Source organism: Lathamus discolor, chromosome 4, assembly GCF_037157495.1.
Source record: "Lathamus discolor isolate bLatDis1 chromosome 4, bLatDis1.hap1, whole genome shotgun sequence".
NCBI classification, from domain to species: domain Eukaryota; kingdom Metazoa; phylum Chordata; class Aves; order Psittaciformes; family Psittacidae; genus Lathamus; species Lathamus discolor.
In genome coordinates, this window is record NC_088887.1 from 47,077,797 (window position 1) to 47,096,312 (window position 18,516).

At 47.7% G+C, this 18,516-nt stretch overlaps 1 protein-coding gene across 2 annotated transcripts; it reads left to right on the forward strand.

Annotated features, from left to right (window-relative positions):
• Nucleotides 1-2,329: 2,329 nt before the first annotated feature.
• RS1 (retinoschisin 1) lies at nt 2,330-15,229 on the forward strand. 2 transcript variants are annotated; one of them, XM_065675726.1, is made up of 6 exons: nt 2,330-2,402; nt 9,473-9,501; nt 9,793-9,898; nt 13,487-13,628; nt 13,761-13,956; nt 15,077-15,229. In XM_065675726.1, exons 1-6 carry the CDS (start codon nt 2,345-2,347, stop codon nt 15,227-15,229), a joined length of 684 nt encoding a protein of 227 aa, XP_065531798.1. In that variant the 5' UTR covers nt 2,330-2,344. The 2 variants fall into 2 exon arrangements, with proteins under 2 accessions (XP_065531798.1, XP_065531799.1); XM_065675727.1 differs by having other exon boundaries at nt 2,345-2,396; nt 9,476-9,501.
• Nucleotides 15,230-18,516: the final 3,287 nt, after the last annotated feature.

The window sequence follows — 18,516 nt, forward strand, 5'->3', positions numbered from 1 at the left end:
TCCTGACAGTGTACCTTTGAATGAAGTGTTCTTTGATAACAGCTGTGCTATTTCTGAACATGATCCCTGAGCTATTACATTTCTTACACAAAATCAAGACCTGTTTGAAAGGTGGAGTTAACCATAAACCGTGGCTGATTTTAAAATGCTTAGAGTGGTAGGAGAGAATTTGGTTTCACTTTTTTAAAATACAGTAGGTGATTTCTCTTTGGGTAGGCAGCTCTGCCTCCCAGTGATCATGAGGTGAGAGGCTGAAGTTCTGATCTGGTTTTCCAAGAGATACATGAATGAACGTATTTAGAGATTTTTAAGCTGGCATGGGACTTAAATACCAAGTGCTCATCAATGGAAAGAGGGAACAGATATCCAAGCATCTTCAGCAGCTCTGGAAGTCTTTGTCTCTGTAGCCACCCTGATTACTCACCCTGCCATGCACTGATGTTCTCTAGTGTTTGGCGTGAGTTGGCCCAGGTCGAAGAAGCAGGATGTCTATGTCCGTTCAGGGGTCTGCCTGTGATTGCCTGTCCTCTCCTTGAGGGTAGATTAAAGTGGGAAAAGTGTTGGGTTAGGCAGGTTAAACTGCTCAAGGCTGAGCAAAGCAGCAAGCCCCCTTGGCAGGAGGCTCATCGTGGTCATGTTGCACACCCTGGTGAGGGCAGGATGCAGCACTGGAGGTGCATCTGCAGAGAGATGCTGTCCCTGACATCCCATTTACAGATCATTCCAAACATGTGGGTATCCAGAGGCAGGTGAGAATGAATCCTGGCCAGGAGACTGTTTCCAAAAAGTCAGCATCCTTGTTTACACAGTGTTTTCTGAATTGATCTACACCAGAAAGCTAGAGACAGGTCTAGTTTAATTCAGGAGCAGCATACATGATCTATGCAGCACTTTAATCTATTCTGCATGCATACAATCTGAGATCTTCTGAAACTTAGAAAGCCGCTTCCAAAGCAATTGCTTTCAAAAACCTTCATTAAAAATGTACTGCTAATTGCACATAATCAACAGAGATTGAAGGAATGGGTGCAAGATCCACCAGAATCACTAGCAGTCTGTTTATGTCTTGAATCTTTCAGTCATTTTAAAATCAAATGTATAACTCTCTTTGATGTAAGCTGATTAGAGGGTACTATAGGTAGAACTGTTAGCAAAGGGAGGTTTCCGTTTTTTGTTTGAGATTTTTACAGCTCAGAAAGTAAACTACTGAAATGTGCAATTTCCATTTGATCTACTAATTGCAGTTTTCAACCCCTTGCTATTAGGTGACTGAAAGAGCATTAAGGTCAGGGCAGATTTCTACAGCTATTATTAGGAAAGGCATTGATAGTGTAGAGGTAAACAATTGGGATGGAAGATAATGAATACATACTACATACAACAGACAATATATACTTGTCATGGTTTAACCCCACACTGCTCCACACAGACACTTGCTCACTTGCCCCTGGTGGGATGGGGAAGAGAATTGGAAGAGTAAAAATGAGAAAACTTGTGGGTCGAGATAAAGACACTTCAGCAGGTAAAGCAAAAAATGCACACACAAGCAAAGAAAACAAGGAATTCATTCACCATTTCCCATGGTCAGGCAGGTCCGTCCCCAGTAAAGCAGGTCTTCATAGTAATGGTGACTTGGGAAGACAAACATCATCACTCCAAACATCATCACTCCAAACATCATCACTCCAAACATCCACCCCCTTTGTTCTTTTTTCCCAGCTGTATATGCTGAGCATGATGCCGTATGGTATGGAATGTCCCTCTGGTCAGTTGGGGTCAGCTGTCCCAGCTGTGTCCCCTCCCAGCACCTTGTGCACCCTCAGCCTACTTGCTGGTAGGGTGGTATGAGAAGCAGAAAAGGCCTTGTCTCTGTGTAAGCACTGCTCAGCCATAGCTAGAACATCCCTGAGCTATCAACATGGTTTCCAGCACAAATCCAAAACACAACCCCATACTGGCTGCCATGAAGAAAACCGACTCTACCCCAGCCAAAACCAGCACAACATTACATATATTTTATAAGCATTAGACAACTACATTTCTATGGGGGATATATGTGGTTTCTAGGTAGGTATGTCCCTGTTTAGTTGAACAAATGTCTGCACACAGAATCAGATTTGTACTCGGAGTGTCAGTACCTCCCTACTTTTTAGCTCTTAAAAACTGTTACACATGACGTCCTAGAGTTTGACAGTAATAATTTTGTGGTTGGCTTGATGATGTCTGATAAAATCACGAGAATGAAGGAGAGTAAGGTGCTTAGGCAATGCTTAAGTTAATCTCATGCCTTCCCAGTAAGCCTAGCAGCATGCTAAGGAGCTATTCTCAAAAGAGGAAGGAAAAGATGCGGTTCAAGATGGGAAGCGTCCTGCTGTCTCTTCTTTTCTGGTACAAAGGTACGCACTTTACCTCCTGAAAGGCACTTTCAGAAGTCCCTCTTTGTATTTCTTGTCTCATCTGCACATCCTCTTCTCCCAGGGGCTGTGGAGTATAGAGAAAGCTCTTCGCTGAATTCTCATGGAGGCATAATAATTTGGGGAAAGTCAAAATTGTGGAGGAGATGCATAATTAATGTACATGAGTGCGCAGCATTCTTACAGCTCTATGAATATTCAGTAGTAAAACTGTTTCACAAAATAATTGCAGTGTAAAAAATTTGCCATATAATTTGTCAAAATATGAATTTGCAAAGAAGATTGTAGTGCAGCTGAGCCAGTGTGTAAATAATAATGCTGATTTGAAAAATGAGGTACAGTATAATATGAAAGACTGGTCCTTCCTTAAGCAAAACTCTTGATTAATGAAAAGCTGATCATTACCAGTAAGACATTGCTGAGGGAGATCTGACTTTTTTAAAAAGTCTCTTTCAGGTGCATTGGCCTGGAAAAAACTTCCAAAGGCACTTTAGAAACAAAAAGCAATCATAAGTCAAGAAAAGTATTAATTCTGAAGCTTTCTCAAACTTACTTTTCTGAAAAGTAGCAATGAAAGCAGGTAAACCAGAGCTAGAAGCAGCCAGAAAATTCAGGGTCATGGTCGCCTTCTGTGCAACTCATCTGTGGAACAAGGAGATCATTTTTGTGGGTTGTGTTTAATTCTGGCTTTATCAAAGCCAATAACAAAGCTGCTGTTGTCTTAAACAAGGCTGAGGTTGCTCTTGCTAGGTGCTGGGCATTATCTACCAACATTAATGTGTGAATAGAGTATGATCTGTCAGAATGGGGGACAGATTTATCAGATAATCCAGCTTTTCCGCCATGAATGTTGAATTACCGGTGTTTTGCTTTGTCTATTTTTTTCTATCCTTCTTTCTTTACATTGAATATTTTGGTCTACCAAATTTCATGGATAGGAAAGTGTTTCCCAAATAGCCATGCCTTCACATCATCCTTTTATGTTTGGCTGTACCCCCTTCTGTCTAATTACTAGGGCTTTTTAATCTCCCGGCATATCTCCTCACACCTTATCTCTTTGGTCTCCTTTGTTTCACTGGGAAGGTTACTGGTAACTGAGCTTCTTGGAAGGCTGATTTTTTACCTGGACTCCAGCATTTTTTTCCCAGTGCATGGCATAACCTGCAATTAGTCCTTGGAATGAGTTCGTACCTTGCTCTTTATCCCGGACACAGCTTGCTTTTAATAGACACCCACACATCAGGATGTTTTTGGAAAGCCTGCGGTGAAAAATTACTTGTACAATCTCTTTCCAGGCATTGCTCCTTTGGTATTGAATTTATTTTCTTAATTCACTGGTTTTCTTGGTTTACTGGCTTTCTCTGCTTTGTGGTCCATATGTCCTCTTCTGGATAGAGAGCAAGAAGTGGTGCTTTGCCCTGGTTCACCTCACACTGCTGCCTCTCCTGCCATGGAGCAGGTGCTGCTAGGCCAATCCCCTAAACCACGTGTGCTGAGGCCGTGATAAGCTCCTTAACTTATTTTCCCTGGCAGAACAAGTGGCTTAGAGGAGCACCCCCCACACCTTGGCTGGGCTTGTGTTTGCCGGCGACACCATCACAGCAGCAGCAGTAGCATATGGTGCAGCAGGCAGGCTCCTGCGATGTGAGCCACAGCAGCTGCCGGGGCCCCTCCATATGGTGAGGGGGAGCACCGTGAGCCCTGGGTTGACATGAATACGCTTTTAGCACATTGAATGTGACATGCCTGTGCTGCATTATTCCAGCCATGCTCACTACACATTGGGAAATAAGCACGTCTCAGCAGTTGAAAAGAATTATTTTCTTTTTTTCCCCACAAAAATCAACATCAAAGGCCCAAACCCACCTCAGATCACAGTAAATAACGTCTTTAGTGCTGCCCTTTGGCATAATCAATACATCTAATGAAATTATTATGCAGGCAATGTTCTACATAGCTCTAAGCTCTAAGCAGGAAGGAACAAACATGTCAGTAAGATCAGAAATTGCCAAAAGTTTTCGAATGAACACTTTGGAGAAAAAAATAAAAAAATTACACATCTCTTAAGAAGAAAAGGGTAAAAGGTTGATTTTTTTTTTAACTTTTTTGGGGTTTTTTTTTACATATCTTCACAACATAAAAAATGTGGAAACGTGGAGACAGCTGGCATAAAAGAGAATTAAATAGGTACAATTGTCCTTATTTAAATATGTTTTTTATAGTTTTCGGATAAATACCAGCAAATATTACATGAGACAAAATGCAAGTGAATGAAAATGGATACCAAATACAAATAATTTAAATAAAGAAAATGAAATGGAAATGAAAATAATAAAACCATGAGAAAATCCCCACAAAAGGAATGAGGAAATCAGGAGAGAGGAGCTTAACATGAAATATGAGCCCTTCTCCCTTCTGCAGAACTGGCATTGGTGCTGGTCCTGTTACCTTCCTGGGGGTTGCCAGGGCCAAAATACCATCTACAGAGTGGCTTTAGGTGGTGAAAGTCAGGACAGCCTGACTCCCAAAATCTTCTGGTGGACACAGATCTGCATATGCCCCGAGGGTCTCTGCCAGCATAGCTCGCAAGGACCATTTAAAGCTTGTGCGTTTTACAAGTAAAGGCAGTGTTTGCTCAGCTCAGTATGGATCCTGCTTAGCCTGGCCATGGAAAAATCCCTGAGGGGAAAACAAATGAGCAACCACCAAATGACTGGGCGAGGAGGTTACGCCTGCCAAGGGGATCTGAAGACCAGCCACGGCTGTCCCATCACCTCTGGCACAGGGGCAAGGAGAGATGGGGAAAATGCCACATATGATGGTGGCCTGGGATGCGGCAGCTTCCCCAAATGCACCGTGCTCGAGGCTGGTGCAGCCTGATGTGAGTCACCACGCTTGCCTGGCACGATTTCCAGGGCTGGGATGTAAAAATAGCTGAGGTTAATAATATAGCAACCCACAAACTAGCACCCAGTGGGCACAGAGGTACCACAGTGCTTTTTTCAGTGTCTCAACCCCCTGTGGTGTACCTACCTCTGCTTCCTGATGCTCTCTAATGTGGTGCTCAAGGAAAACAGAGACTTGAAGTGGTGTGCCTCTCAGAAAATGCATTTAAACCAATGCCATTCATTCCACTCACCCCTTTTTCAGGTCTCCAGTCAGTTTTTCTGTTTTTAAGCGTTTTTGCTTTCCCCTGCCCTATGTGCAGAAGGGAAGCAGTTGACTAGCTATGCACCTAGAAGCCACCATGCTAGGAAAAGGATGCATCATGAGGGAGTGCTCTTCACTAGGAGGAGAGGAAATAATTTTGCCCATCTTTCTGAGCTCTCTTAAACTGAGTTGATGCTTGCAGAGATGGAAGACAAAATTAACTATTTTCCAGATTAAGCTTTTAGACCACCTAAATTGTAAAGTCAAGAAATAAACAAAGTCATTAACATTTTCCACATACTTTACCTGCAATGGCCAGGTTTATGTGAACTTACTCTGGCAAATCGAGTGACATTTAGTCTGTGTTATATTTTATTTCTCTGTTTTATTTTAAATGTGCTTTCTCATGCTTGCACATCTGTCATTAATTCTAGGCACCCTAAAAAAGGATGGCTTGCTGTCATGGCCCTATGGGCAGGATGTTCAATATGATTTCTCAGAGTTGATGTTACCAAAACACCTTATTGGCCTATTGGATGCCCCATCCCTGGCAGTGTTCAAGGCCAGGCTGCACGGGGCTTTGATCAACCTGTCTAGTGGAAGGTGTCCCTGCCCATGGCAGGGGGGTTGGAACTAGATGATCTTTAGACCCTGCCAACCCAACCCAAACCATTCTGTGATTCTATGATTCTATGAAATTTACTCTGCCTTTGTTGGTGTTACTTTTTCACACACTTACCTTCCTCCTTTCTTTCTCTGTTTAACCATGTTAATGACCACAAATTTTCTGGGAGACACAGTTACCTGTTCCTGTTGTTAAAATGCCAGCAGCTGAGCTTCCTTGCTACTGCTTGCCCCTTCCTTTCCCCAGTTAGCCCCAAGTTGTGGCTGCTGCTTTATCCCACTTCCACCTCAGGAAACCTCTGTCCTCTCCACCCCAGCATTCCAGGACTGCCTCTGCCATCTCTTTTCCTTCTCCCCCAGACCTGGTCCAGTCTGTGGGGTATCTCTCCCCTCCATCCTGCTCAGCATCAGGTGCCAAGCAGGGATATCACAGGCTCCATGCTTCAGCCCATTCCCATCAGGCACAAAATCATCCCTTGGTGCTTTCCCACGCTCCCGTCCCCAAGTCCTGCACTATGAGATGGCATTTTTGCATGGCAGTGCATTGGACATGCCGTGCTGCAGGGCGGGATGGAGGCACAGGAAAGGTATATGCCTTATCTTCCGGCCTCTCACAGACTTGCACAGATTATAATTTATTTCACTGAACTGATGGTTTGCTGAATGTCTGGGAGGGAGGGGGCCTGTTAATAGGGCTTTTTCCTTTATAATGTTTCGGTGTTTTTTTAATCTTGTACTTTTAAAACAACAGCCCCTGGCGACAGCACAGGACTTACGACTCTCCCATGAATTGCAACAATTCATTCTGCCTGACCTACAATTACCAATTATCTTTGTAACCTTCCTTGAAGGCAAACATGCTCACTATAAAAGCATGCTGGCCGTCACATTTTTAGACTATTGGCAGCCAGCTTTCCTCTTCATTTCCTTTGTAGGACAGGACCCGTCACAGCTGTAAACACACCAATATATCAATTACTACTTTTTCTGTCCGACTGCAGGCAAGGGCATCTTTTCCTCTCCTTTCATCTCCTGATGCCACGGGTTATCAGGCCGTGTTGCTCAGAAAGGACTGCTGTGCTTACCCCAATCCAAGCCTGCTGCTTCCCTGGGCCTCATGCTGCAGCTGCCGGACAGCTGAGGCACTTGTGGGAGTGAGCCCTCAGCAGTTAACCTCTTCTAGCTCAAAAAGGCAAAGCTGACCTCTAAATCACACATCTAAATGAAAGTTGAGTGTCTGCAGACTGAAGGAGCCAACTCTGCAGCCCCTCAAACTCAGACCTACTTGGTGACTGCTGGGCAGTAGGGATGCATGGCAGGCTGTGCTGGCTGGGGTGCCATGGGCTGGAGGGACAGGAGAGGCACCTGAAAACCTGCATCTCATGCCCCTGGTGCCAGTGCCACTCCAGGATCATTATCAAACAAAGCATCAGGCAGGAGAGGCACTGCACTGCTTTAATTGGCAAAGATGGTACAGTTTTGATAGGTGATCAAGTCCTGGTTTGTATGGTATTGTGTTTGTATTGTATTGATCTATGTCAGGCAGTGTTAACTTAAGCCACCTTCCCTCTGGTTTAAGTTGACCTGCTTTGCCCTGTGTGGCACAGCATGGAGGTGACAATGTGCTACATGGCCTTGGGGTTGCACCTCTGCTTTGGTTTTCCTGTTGCACAATGGATCACAGGTCTTGGCTGGGTGACATCTGTGCTGGGGAGAGTGGAGTGCGGTGTTGTGCGTGGCCCCCAGCCTACACTTTCCAAGAGGCCAGATTTGGAGACGTGCACTCACGACTTCCTGCTGAGCTTGATATCTGGGTGCCTCCTGCCTCCCGCCTCCCTCTTGGGCCTGACTAAAAGCCACATCTTCTTATTGTAGATTGATGTTTGCTTCTACTCCCAGGGCTGATGTCTTGGGTTAATGCAGTAAGTTCCTGATGCCAGAAACGCTGCCCTGGGACACTGAAGCAAAGGACACCATCTCTGTGTTCAAGAAAGGATTTTCCTTTTAAAATTTCTTTATAATTTTGTTCTTTGCTGGGGTCTTTCTTTCAGACTCTTTATACATTTGGGCTCAGTGTCACATGCAAGGAGCTGTTGCATTTCAGTAATAAAAAGAGCTTTGTATATAGTTTATATTTCATCTGATTATAATTGCACAGTGTCTGTGAGTCTTTTGAGATGAAACTTGCTATAGAAATGTGAGATGTAAATTCCCAGCATTAGTTGGAGCCTCCTAGGCTCAGCAAATTGACAGTGTATGAATGAATAAATCATAACTAGATTTTAGTGAATAATTCGGAGTCTAATTCCTTTGGTGAAAAGGTCCTCTTTCTGTATTCACAAAACCTCTGCTTGGAGATGAGGGGTTTCTAATGGCTCTTGCATACAAGTTTTTGCCTGCTCAATAGCTTGGTCCTTAGTGGCTTGCTGATTCCCTACTGGCATTCAATATATGATGTTTGACATTTGACTTGTGTTAATGAGTTAGCAGCAGCTGTGGGACTACTTTTTTATTCATTTTGTTTTCCTAGTTGACTTGGCACTATACTGACAGTCCAAATGCTATTAACATAGCCTGCTTTGAACTTCATTACAAAAAGCCATTGCTCAGTGACAGGCAGGAGATAAACCAGGTCAGATGCTAAAAAATTCTCATGTGGCTCTTCCTCTACAGCTACAACAACTGTTTCTTTTTTTCAAGGAAAAAAAAAAAAAAAGAGTCTTGTATGTAAGATGGATTGGAGAGACCTATTTACATTTCATTTTCCTCTATCCCATCCAGAGGGAGTGTTCTCAGGCCAGACACCTTGCAGGGTGTCCCATCTCCTGCAAAAGCACTGGTGATTTGCAGTGGCACCAGGCTGGGATTTCACCCTTGGGGCTCACCAGCTCACACAGGGTGCAATAAGAAAGGGAAACTGTGAGGCAGGAAGATGGCAAAAAGGGATAGGGGCAAAATCAGCTGTAAAGCAGAAGCCGAGGGGGCTGGCCTGGGTTTCTCCTCCGGATGTTTCAGGTGTATCTGATCAGAAAGAGGAGATGCCAAAATCATCAAGAAGAAAACACAGTGAAAGAGTAGGACCCACACAGGCACACATAGTGCTCTGTTCTTGCCCATTCTCTCTTGCTTTCCGCTGCAGTTAACTTGGAAAACATAGTAGATTTGTCAGATTCCTCACTTTACGTGTCCCCAGCTCAGGAGTAAATGTTCATTGCATCTCCTGACATTTGCTTGCAGCCTTTTCGTTTCTGATCTCTCTATTCTTCCTTCCATGCCCTCTGCTGCAGCTGCCATGGCCCTTTCCCCAGGAGAGGTAAGAGTCTCTGCCTGGTTTGGCTGCTGGGCAAATGCTGAGGGTTTGGCGTTGCCCAGTTCTGGTGCCTAGGGGCAGGAGGGATGGCACCTGGGCCTCCAAGCCCGGGCACAGACTCCCACTTCTGAACCCAAGGGGCAGTCATCCCATGTTTCATGCCAGGCTGAAATGAAGGATGGGGCTCAGAGAAGGTACAGCAGCCCGGGTGGGTGCTTCAGTACTCAGATTGATCTCATGTCACTGTTGTTCATGACTCTGGTGATTTATTACTGGTTTTTACCTTCCCTTAAGGATGAGAGACTGGAGCTGTGGCACAGCAAGGCTTGCAAATGTGACTGTCAAGGAAGTCCTAACTCGGTGTGGTCCAGCAGGACTAACAGCTTAGAGTGCATGCCAGGTAAGGGGCCAGTGCAATTTTAGCCATGTCTGTCTGGTGATCTTCAGCAGCTCCCCCCTTTGTACCCTGCAGTGCAGAGGTGGCACTTTATTGGTACTTGTGCCAATCCCAGCTGCTGGTGGGGCCAGGGGAGCTGTACCAGTGGGAGGTGCAGGGTGACCCTGCATCATCAGGCAGAGGGACAATAGCAGCAGAGGTCATGCATGGACCTTGGGAGATCACCGAGGGTGGCCCAGGCTGGTGGGTGCCAGTGGGTGCTTGCCTGCCCTGTCCTACAGCCTTCCACACGGGTATGGGAAACTGCCTGGGGCAACTACCACAGTATGCTGTAAGAAACCTTTTGTACCACCTGGGCTTATCTTCCCTTGCTGAAGTTTAGCCTGGTATTTTGTGTCCTCTTTCCAAGGGTCAAGAAAAACAGCTTATTGTTTCGTTGCAGCATATTTTTATGCAGTAAAAGACCACAAATGTGGGGGGTTTTTTTTGAGTTTTCTCCAGGCTGCCTCTGCCCAGCTCCTTCAGCCACTCCTCACAGATCATGTTTTACAGGTTTCTGATCAAGCTCGCTCTTTGTTACTCTCTGCCACATTTTCCCTGCTGTGTTATGCCAGCAAGGTTTTATCAGTGCCCAGCTCACCTTCAAGTTTAGCTTGTGTGTTCCACAGAACCTGCACTCTAATTTGTGCCTCTGTCACACTGATGTGTTCATCCCAGCTGCAGCTGGGTGGCATGCCATGCCACTGCCTCATGCCCACTAGCAACCACTTCTGCCCAGCTCCTGCAAGAGGCTATGCAACTACTTGAGGTATGTTATGCTGCCCCGTTTCTCCAGCGGGAGACACACAGGGGAAACATCACCCCAGTGCTCAGTGTCATGGCTGCCCTGGAGGAGGAGGAGGAGGTTAAGTGAATTATCTTGGAATAGCTCTCCGTGAAAGTCAGGACAGACTAGAAAGCAAATAAAACATGTATTGTCAAGAAGATATGACACCCTTGTCAGAGCTTGCCACAAACAGAAATGTGAGGTGAAAACCCCCAGTTGTTTCTGTCCAATGCTTCTGCTGGACCTGAAGGTTTCCCTACTACAGTGTGAGGGAGCTGACAAGCACAGCGGCTTTCCAGTCGTCCTGGTTGGGCCATCTGCTGTCCTTGAGCTCTCTCTGTGCATCCTGCTCCTGTGGAGGCCACATCTGCCTGGGGCTCAACCAGCTTGAACATTGCCCACAGGCTTCTTCACTGTCTGAAGAAACTACAAGGGGAGGATTCAACTACTGTGCATGGGTGGTGTCTTGCTCCCAGAGCAGAGCAGCCCCAAACACCCCCAGTAAAGGGTTATGGCTTCTCACACTGTCATTCTGGTTTCTGCAGCTGTTATCTCCATAGGGCTGTGTGCTGGGGTAGGTCTGAAAAGGAAAAAGGCATTGGCTGTAGATAGCACTTGTGATGCAGAAGAATCACTTATAGGAGTTCCAGAAACGACACTTTATATGTCCTGTTGTGAGAGTTTCCTCCAGTGTCTTATGCAAGAAACCCATATGCTATACCCCAAACATGAGCCTGAGCTGGTACAGCCCCACCTGGGCTCACCGCTCCTTCAAAGTGCTGGCTACCACAACTCTTCTTTGTCATAGGATCATCAATGATCCCACTGTCCTTTGACAAAGACATCTTTCATGAGACTAGGTTTCTCAAAGCCCCATCCAACCTGACCTTGTGTAATTTTAGTGATGGGGCATCCACAACTTCTCTGGACAGCCTGCTCCAGTGGGTCACCAACAGTGTCACAAAAAAATTTTTCTCTATGTCCAATATAAACCTACCTGCTTTCATTTTAAAACTTTGTTCCTTGAAAGGGAAGGAAAGGAGAGGAGACATGGCAGCTTTGGTTGATCTCCCCATGGCTGAGGGACACATGTGAGAGGAGCAGCTCTAGGTTTCTTGACCAGGCTAGTTGTGAGGGGTGCTCTCACACATTAGCAATATGTAGCTGAGTAATGAAGGTATCTTCCTTGACTAATAAAGGCTGTTCTTCTGAATAATGGATCTCCTCACTGTATCTCCCAGCTTGTCTCTCTCTCCAGCCCAGCCCAGCCCAGCCATAGTGGTGAGGCTTCACACCTCTGCTGCCTGGTGATGCTTTGCAGAGCAGCCGTGCTGATGTGCTGCAGAGCTGTCTCTGGCAGGGCTGGAGGGGAGCAGCTGGCCTCACAACCGCTCCATGAGTTTTCTCCAGATTTGCAATAACAGCATTAAATGGCTCAGCCGGTTTGGCCAGGAGGGCAGCAGGCATCTGTTTTGTGTGTCCGTGTGCATGGGGCAGCTGGACATGCCAGAAGGTGACCTGCTAATTGCATTACAGTTGTGTGGTCAGAGGATTAGTATTGCTAAAAGTAAAGTTACACAGTGTTTGAGATAAGCCTGCGAGTAGTAAACAACACAGGGCCACCCCAGCCCAGCAAGGGTTTTAACGTGGTGGAAAAGCACGATGTTTCCATGCCTGAAGGAAAGTGGGACAGCAGCTATGTTCTTCCATGAGGAAAAACATGTTAATGAGGTACTGACTGAGCAAGATATGCTAATGAGATATTGATGCATAGGATATTGACATAGTGGAGCTTGCTAATGAGACATTGACTGCATGGCTGCAGTACTGGGCCGTTGAACTGCGGAAGCTGCAGTCACGCCAAGCCCTGGGTGCCCACTGATGCTCCCTGTATGTCTGCCATTTGTAACAAAAAAACCTCACAACTATGTTCAGGCAGCATGCAGGTGCTCCGCATGGCAGCATGACTAAAGGCTTGCCTTCCAGAGCACTGTGTGGTGACCCACCACTGAAGTTTTTAATAGTGAATGAGTGTTTCTGCCCCTAGGGGTTTTGCAGCCAGCAGTCTTGCTGAGCTTCTCACTGTGGTGGAAGACAGCTGTGGGATCAGGTTTGGTAGCCTGAAGATTGGAAGGCAGAACCTCAGATGGAGATCCTTAAGCCTTCAGCAGGGCCAAGCATGAAATCTCACTGGCACCAGAGTATCCACAGGTTTTCCACAAGATTACTTCCTCCAGATACAAAGAAATAGCAGAAAGTAGCAGAAGATCTGAGGGATGATCAGAGCAGACTCAGCAATTTTGCCATGCAGGCATGGCCATAAATCAAGTCAGTGAGGAAGAGCAGGAGATAAAGTCCAGTAAGAAAAGGCATTTCTCCAAGAACCAGGCAGAGACTGACAACCTGGAGGCTGGATTCAGGTTAATGGATCCCAGTCTGGATCTGCTTCCACATGCTTGCAAGAAGGAAATTTCGACTACAACATCTGAATAAAACCTTCCCTTCAAAATGCTGCAGGCAGCACAGGTTTAATAAGTTTGATAGAGAGAGAAGAGTTAGAAATTCACACAAGAGTTAAAAATGAAGACACCATGGCCCTGCACAGCACATACTGCAGGGTTTGTAGTCTGGGTCTAAGAGCATCCTCACCATCCTGGCCCAGGAGAAGAGGGAGCAGTGAAACCACGGAAGGTGTTGACAACACATGTACAAACACACCCAGGGAACAAAGGTACCCTTAAGGTATTTTTTCCTTTGCTCTGCAGAGTGCCCCTACCACAAGCCCCTGGGCTTTGAGTCCGGCGCTGTCACCCCAGACCAGATAAGCTGCTCCAACCCTGAACAGTACACGGGCTGGTACTCCTCCTGGACGGCCAACAAGGCCCGCCTCAATGGTCAAGGCTTCGGGTGAGTCCAGAAATGCCTCCCCAGGGGGCCCCATGGACCAGGGACCAGGGACCCTTGTCTGTGTGGGAGCAGGAGGGCTTGCCCAGGAGGGCAGTGGTGGCGGATGTATTGGGTCCAGTGGTGTCCCCCCAGGTGTGCGTGGCTCTCAAAGTACCAGGACAACAGCCAGTGGCTGCAGATCGACCTGAAAGAGGTGAAGGTGATCTCGGGGATCCTCACGCAGGGGCGCTGCGATGCCGATGAGTGGATGACCAAGTACAGCATGCAGTACCGCACCGACGAAAACCTCAACTGGGTTTACTACAAGGACCAGACCGGCAACAACCGGGTCGGTGGACTTTGGGCTTTGGCCACTGGTGCAGGGGTGGCCTATTTGGTGACATGGACAAATCAGGTCCTGCTGGGGAGGTGCCACTAGAGGGGGGTTCTGTGGGAGGAGCAGGGTGGATGTGGCCTGGTGCCCACCCCAAGTCCAGGGGCAGCACAGAGTTGGGGCATCCTCCCATGTGGTGAGGGTGAGTTCCACACTGACCAGCCACAGACGGACAGAATGAATTTTAAATATTTTCTAATAGCAGGGGGCTCCACATTAAGCTTGGAGGCATTAGCTGACAGAGGAGGTGGCACCTCCATGAGGGAACCTCTTTCTTGGCTGCAGCCACAGAACCCCAGCCATGCCTGAGCACTGCAAACTGGGGGCTCCTTTTGCCATAAGTTCAGGGCTAGTGCATGATGACAACGCAGAAAAAACCCTGAGACAAAATCTACAACTAGTTAAGTTACAACCCACTGAACGACTGTCATGCTGCACTTAGGGGTTGGTTTGAAGCAAAAAATTGCACTGGGGAGATGGTACAGTGGTGCCTGTTGTACATCTGCATCCCACCTGGGCTGGGGGATCCCACAGCTGCTGCCTCCCAGCCATCCTCAGTATCCATCTGTGGGGATCACCCCATCCCAGCATGGGAGGCTCTGGTGGCTTTGCTGAAGTACTGGTTCCTGTAGCCCTGGGGAGATGCTGAGCTTTCCCTGAAAACAGGTCTTGGCAGGAGGAAATGTGGCAGCATGGCCAAGCAGAAGAAAGAGGCCCCTGAATACATTTATTGTCTAAATCAGTGTGTCTGGGAGCCCTGCTCATGAATTGCAAACAGCCAAGTCCAACCATACTCACTCCAAACATGCAGTGCCTTGCTACAGGAAGGCAATTGAGAGAGAATGGGGCGAGATTAAGTCCAGCCTAACTATACAAAGTACAGAAACAACAGAGGGAAAGTGACTTACTCAGAAAACCCTGTCAGTGTGAAGTTTTCTCACCTGGCTATTTTTAGTCTTTAATTTTGGGGGTGAAGGAGAGGGAGCCTCCTCCTTCTCTGCTCTGCACAGGCACCCCACACTCATGGGGCAGGATTTCCAGCCCCCTAACCACCTGCCCATACCTCTCTCCACAGGTTTTCTATGGCAATTCGGACCGTTCATCCTCGGTGCAGAACCTGCTGCGGCCGCCCATCGTGGCCCGCTACATCCGCCTCATCCCACTGGGCTGGCATGTGCGCATTGCTATCCGTATGGAGCTCCTTGAGTGCCTGGGCAAGTGTGGCTGAGCACCATCCCCTGGGGCAAATGTATTGGTGTCCACCTGTGCAGCTGATCTGCCTTGCACCATCACTGGCTGTGGCCCCAGTCCTTCAGTATGAATGCCCAGCTCGCAAACAGAAGGGCTGTCTTGAATAAAATGTTGTTTCATACCATGCCTGGTGATCATAGAATCATAGCATAGTTTGAGTTGTAAAGGAGCTTCAAAGTCATCTGATCCAACCCCTCTGCAATGAGCAGAGACATCTTCAACTAGATCAGGTTGTCCAGAGCCACATCCAGCCTGGACTTGATTGTCTCCAGCAACAGTGCATCCACCACCTCTCTGTGCCAGTATTGTACCACCCTCATTGTAAAAAATTTCTTAAAGAATCACAGAATGGTTTGGGTTAGAAAGGACCTCAAGATCATCTAGTTCCAACCCCCCTGCCATGGGCAGGGACACCTCACACTAAACCATCTCACCCAAGGCTCTGTCCAACCTGGCCTTGAACACTGCCAGGGATGGAGCATTTACCACTTCTCTGGGCAACCCATTCCAGTGCCTCACCACCCTCACAGGAAAGAACTTCTTCCTTATATCTAACCTGAACTTTCCCTGTTTAAGTTTTAACCCATTACCCCTTGTCCTATCACTACAGTCCCTAATGAAGAGTCCCTCCCCAGCATCCCTATAGGCCCCCTTCAGATACTGGAAGGCTGCTCTGAGGTCCCCACGCAGCCTTCTCTTCTCCAGGCTGAACAGCCCCAACTTCCTCAGCCTGTCTTCATACGGGAGGTGCGCCAGTCCCCTGATCATCCTCGTGGCCCTCCTCTGGACTTGTTCCAACAGTTCCATGTCCTTTTTATGTTGAGGACACCAGAACTGCGCACAATACTCCAGGTGAGGTCTCACAAGAGCAGAGTAGAGGGGCAGGATCACCTCCTTCGACCTGCTGGTCACGCTCCTTTTGATGCAGCCCAGGACACATTTGGCTTTCTGGGCTGCGAGCGCACACTGAAGCCGGCTCATGTTCATTTTCTCATTAACCAGCACCCCCAAGTCCTTCTCCGCAGGGCTGCTCTGAATCTCTTCTCCGCTCACCCTGTACCTGTGCCTGGGATTGCTCCGACCCAGGTGTAGGGCCTTGCACTTCACTTTGTTGAACTCCATGAGGCTGGCATGGTCCCACCTCACAAGCGTGTCAGGGTCCCTCTGGATGGCATCCCTTCCCTCCAGCGTATCAACCGGACCACACAGCTTGGTGTCATTGGCAAACTTGCTGAGGGCGCACTCAATCCCACTGTCCATGTCACCGACAAAGATGATGAACAAGACCGGTCCCAACACCGATCCCTGAGGGACACCACTCGTTACTGGTCTCCAGCTGGACATTGAGCCATTGACCACAACTCTGTGTGTGCAGCCATGCAGCCAGTTCTTTATCCACCGAGTGGTCCATCCATCAAATTGATGTCTCTCCAATTTAGAGACAAGGATGTCGTGTGGGACAGTGTCGAACGCTTTGCACAAGTCCAGGTAGATCGCGTCAGCTGCTCTACCCCTGTCCATCAGTTCCATAGCCCCATCATAGAAGGCCACCAAATTGGTCAGGCAGGATTTCCCCTTAGTGAAGCCATGCTGGCTGTCACCAAGCACCTTGTTGTTTTTCATGTGCCTTAGCATGCCTTCCAGGAGAATCTGCTCCAAGATTTTGCCAGGCACAGAGGCAAGACTGACTGGTCTGTAGTTCCCCGGGTCTTCCATTTTCCCCTTCTTGAAAATGGGGGTTATATTTCCCTTTTTCCAGTTGTTGGGAACTTCACCGGTCTGCCATGATCTTTCAAATGTGGTGGACAGTGGCTTAGCAACTTCATTTGCCAGCTCCTTCAGGACCCTGTGGAGAAGGACTTGGGGGTGCTGGTCGATGAGAAAATGAACATGAGCCGGCTTCAGTGTGCGCTCGCAGCCCAGAAAGCCAACCGTATCCTGGGCTGCATCAAAAGGAGCGTGACCAGCAGGTCGAAGGAGGTGATCCTGCCCCTCTACTCTGCTCTTGTGAGACCTCACCTGGAGTATTGTGTGCAGTTCTGGTGTCCTCAACATAAAAAGGACATGGAACTGTTGGAACAAGTCAGAGGAGGGCCACGAGGATGATCAGGGGACTGGAGCACCTCCTGTATGAAGACAGGCTGAGGAAGTTGGGGCTGTTCTGCCTGGAGAAGAGAAGGCTACGTGGAGACCTCATAGCAGCCTTCCAGTATCTGAAGGGGGCCTATAGGGATGCTGGGGATGGACTCTTCATCAGGGACTGTAGTGATAGGACAAGGGGTAATGGGTTCAAACTTAAACAGGGGAGGTTTAGATTGGATATAAGGAGGAAATTCTTTCCTGTGAGGGTGGTGAGGCACTGGAATCGGTTGCCCAGGGGAGTTGTGAGTTCTCCATCCCTGGCAGTGTTCAAGGCCAGGTTGGACAGAGCCTTGGGTGAGATGGTTTAGTGTGAGGTGTCCCTGCCCATGGCAGGGGGTTGGAACTATGTGATCTTAAGGTCCTTTCCAACCCTGACTATTCTATGATTTTATGATTCTATGACCTGCGGATGGATTTCATCAGGTCCCATGGACTTGTGTACGTTCAGGTTCTTAAGATGATTGCAAACCAGATCCTCTCCTACAGTGTGCCCAGGGTCTTCATTCTCACAGTTCCTGTATCTCCCTTCCAAGAGTTGGACGGTATGGCCAGAGCACTTGCCGGTGAAGACTGAGGCAAAGAAGTGATTGAGAACCTCAGCCTTCTCCAAATCCAGGGTAGCCAGTTCTCCTGATAGCTTTCGGAGAGAGTCCACATCATGCCTAGTCTGTCTTTTGCTTGTGACATACCTATAGAAGTGTCATCTTTCACATCCTTTGCCAGACTTCATTCTAACCAGGCCTTAGCTTTCCTGACCTGGTCCCTAGCTTCCCAGACAATGTCCCCCTACTCTTCCCAGGCTACTGACCCCAGGACACTCTCCTCACTTCCACCTTTTATAAGCTGCTCTTTTCCTCCTAAGTTTTCTCAGCAGTTCCTTATCCATTCATTAGTGGCCTCCTGGCCTTCCTGCTGCTGAACCTGTAGTCAGGATGCAGCACTCCTGAGCTTGGAGCAGGTGAATATCAACCAAGGGTCTTAGGCCCCCCTGCCCTCCAGGGCTATATCCCATGGAACCTTACTGAGCAGGCTCCTGAAGAGGCCAAAGTCTGCTCTTTTGAAGCTCAGGGCAGTGAGCTTGCTGCACACTCTTCTCACTGTCATGGGGATCTTGAACTCGAC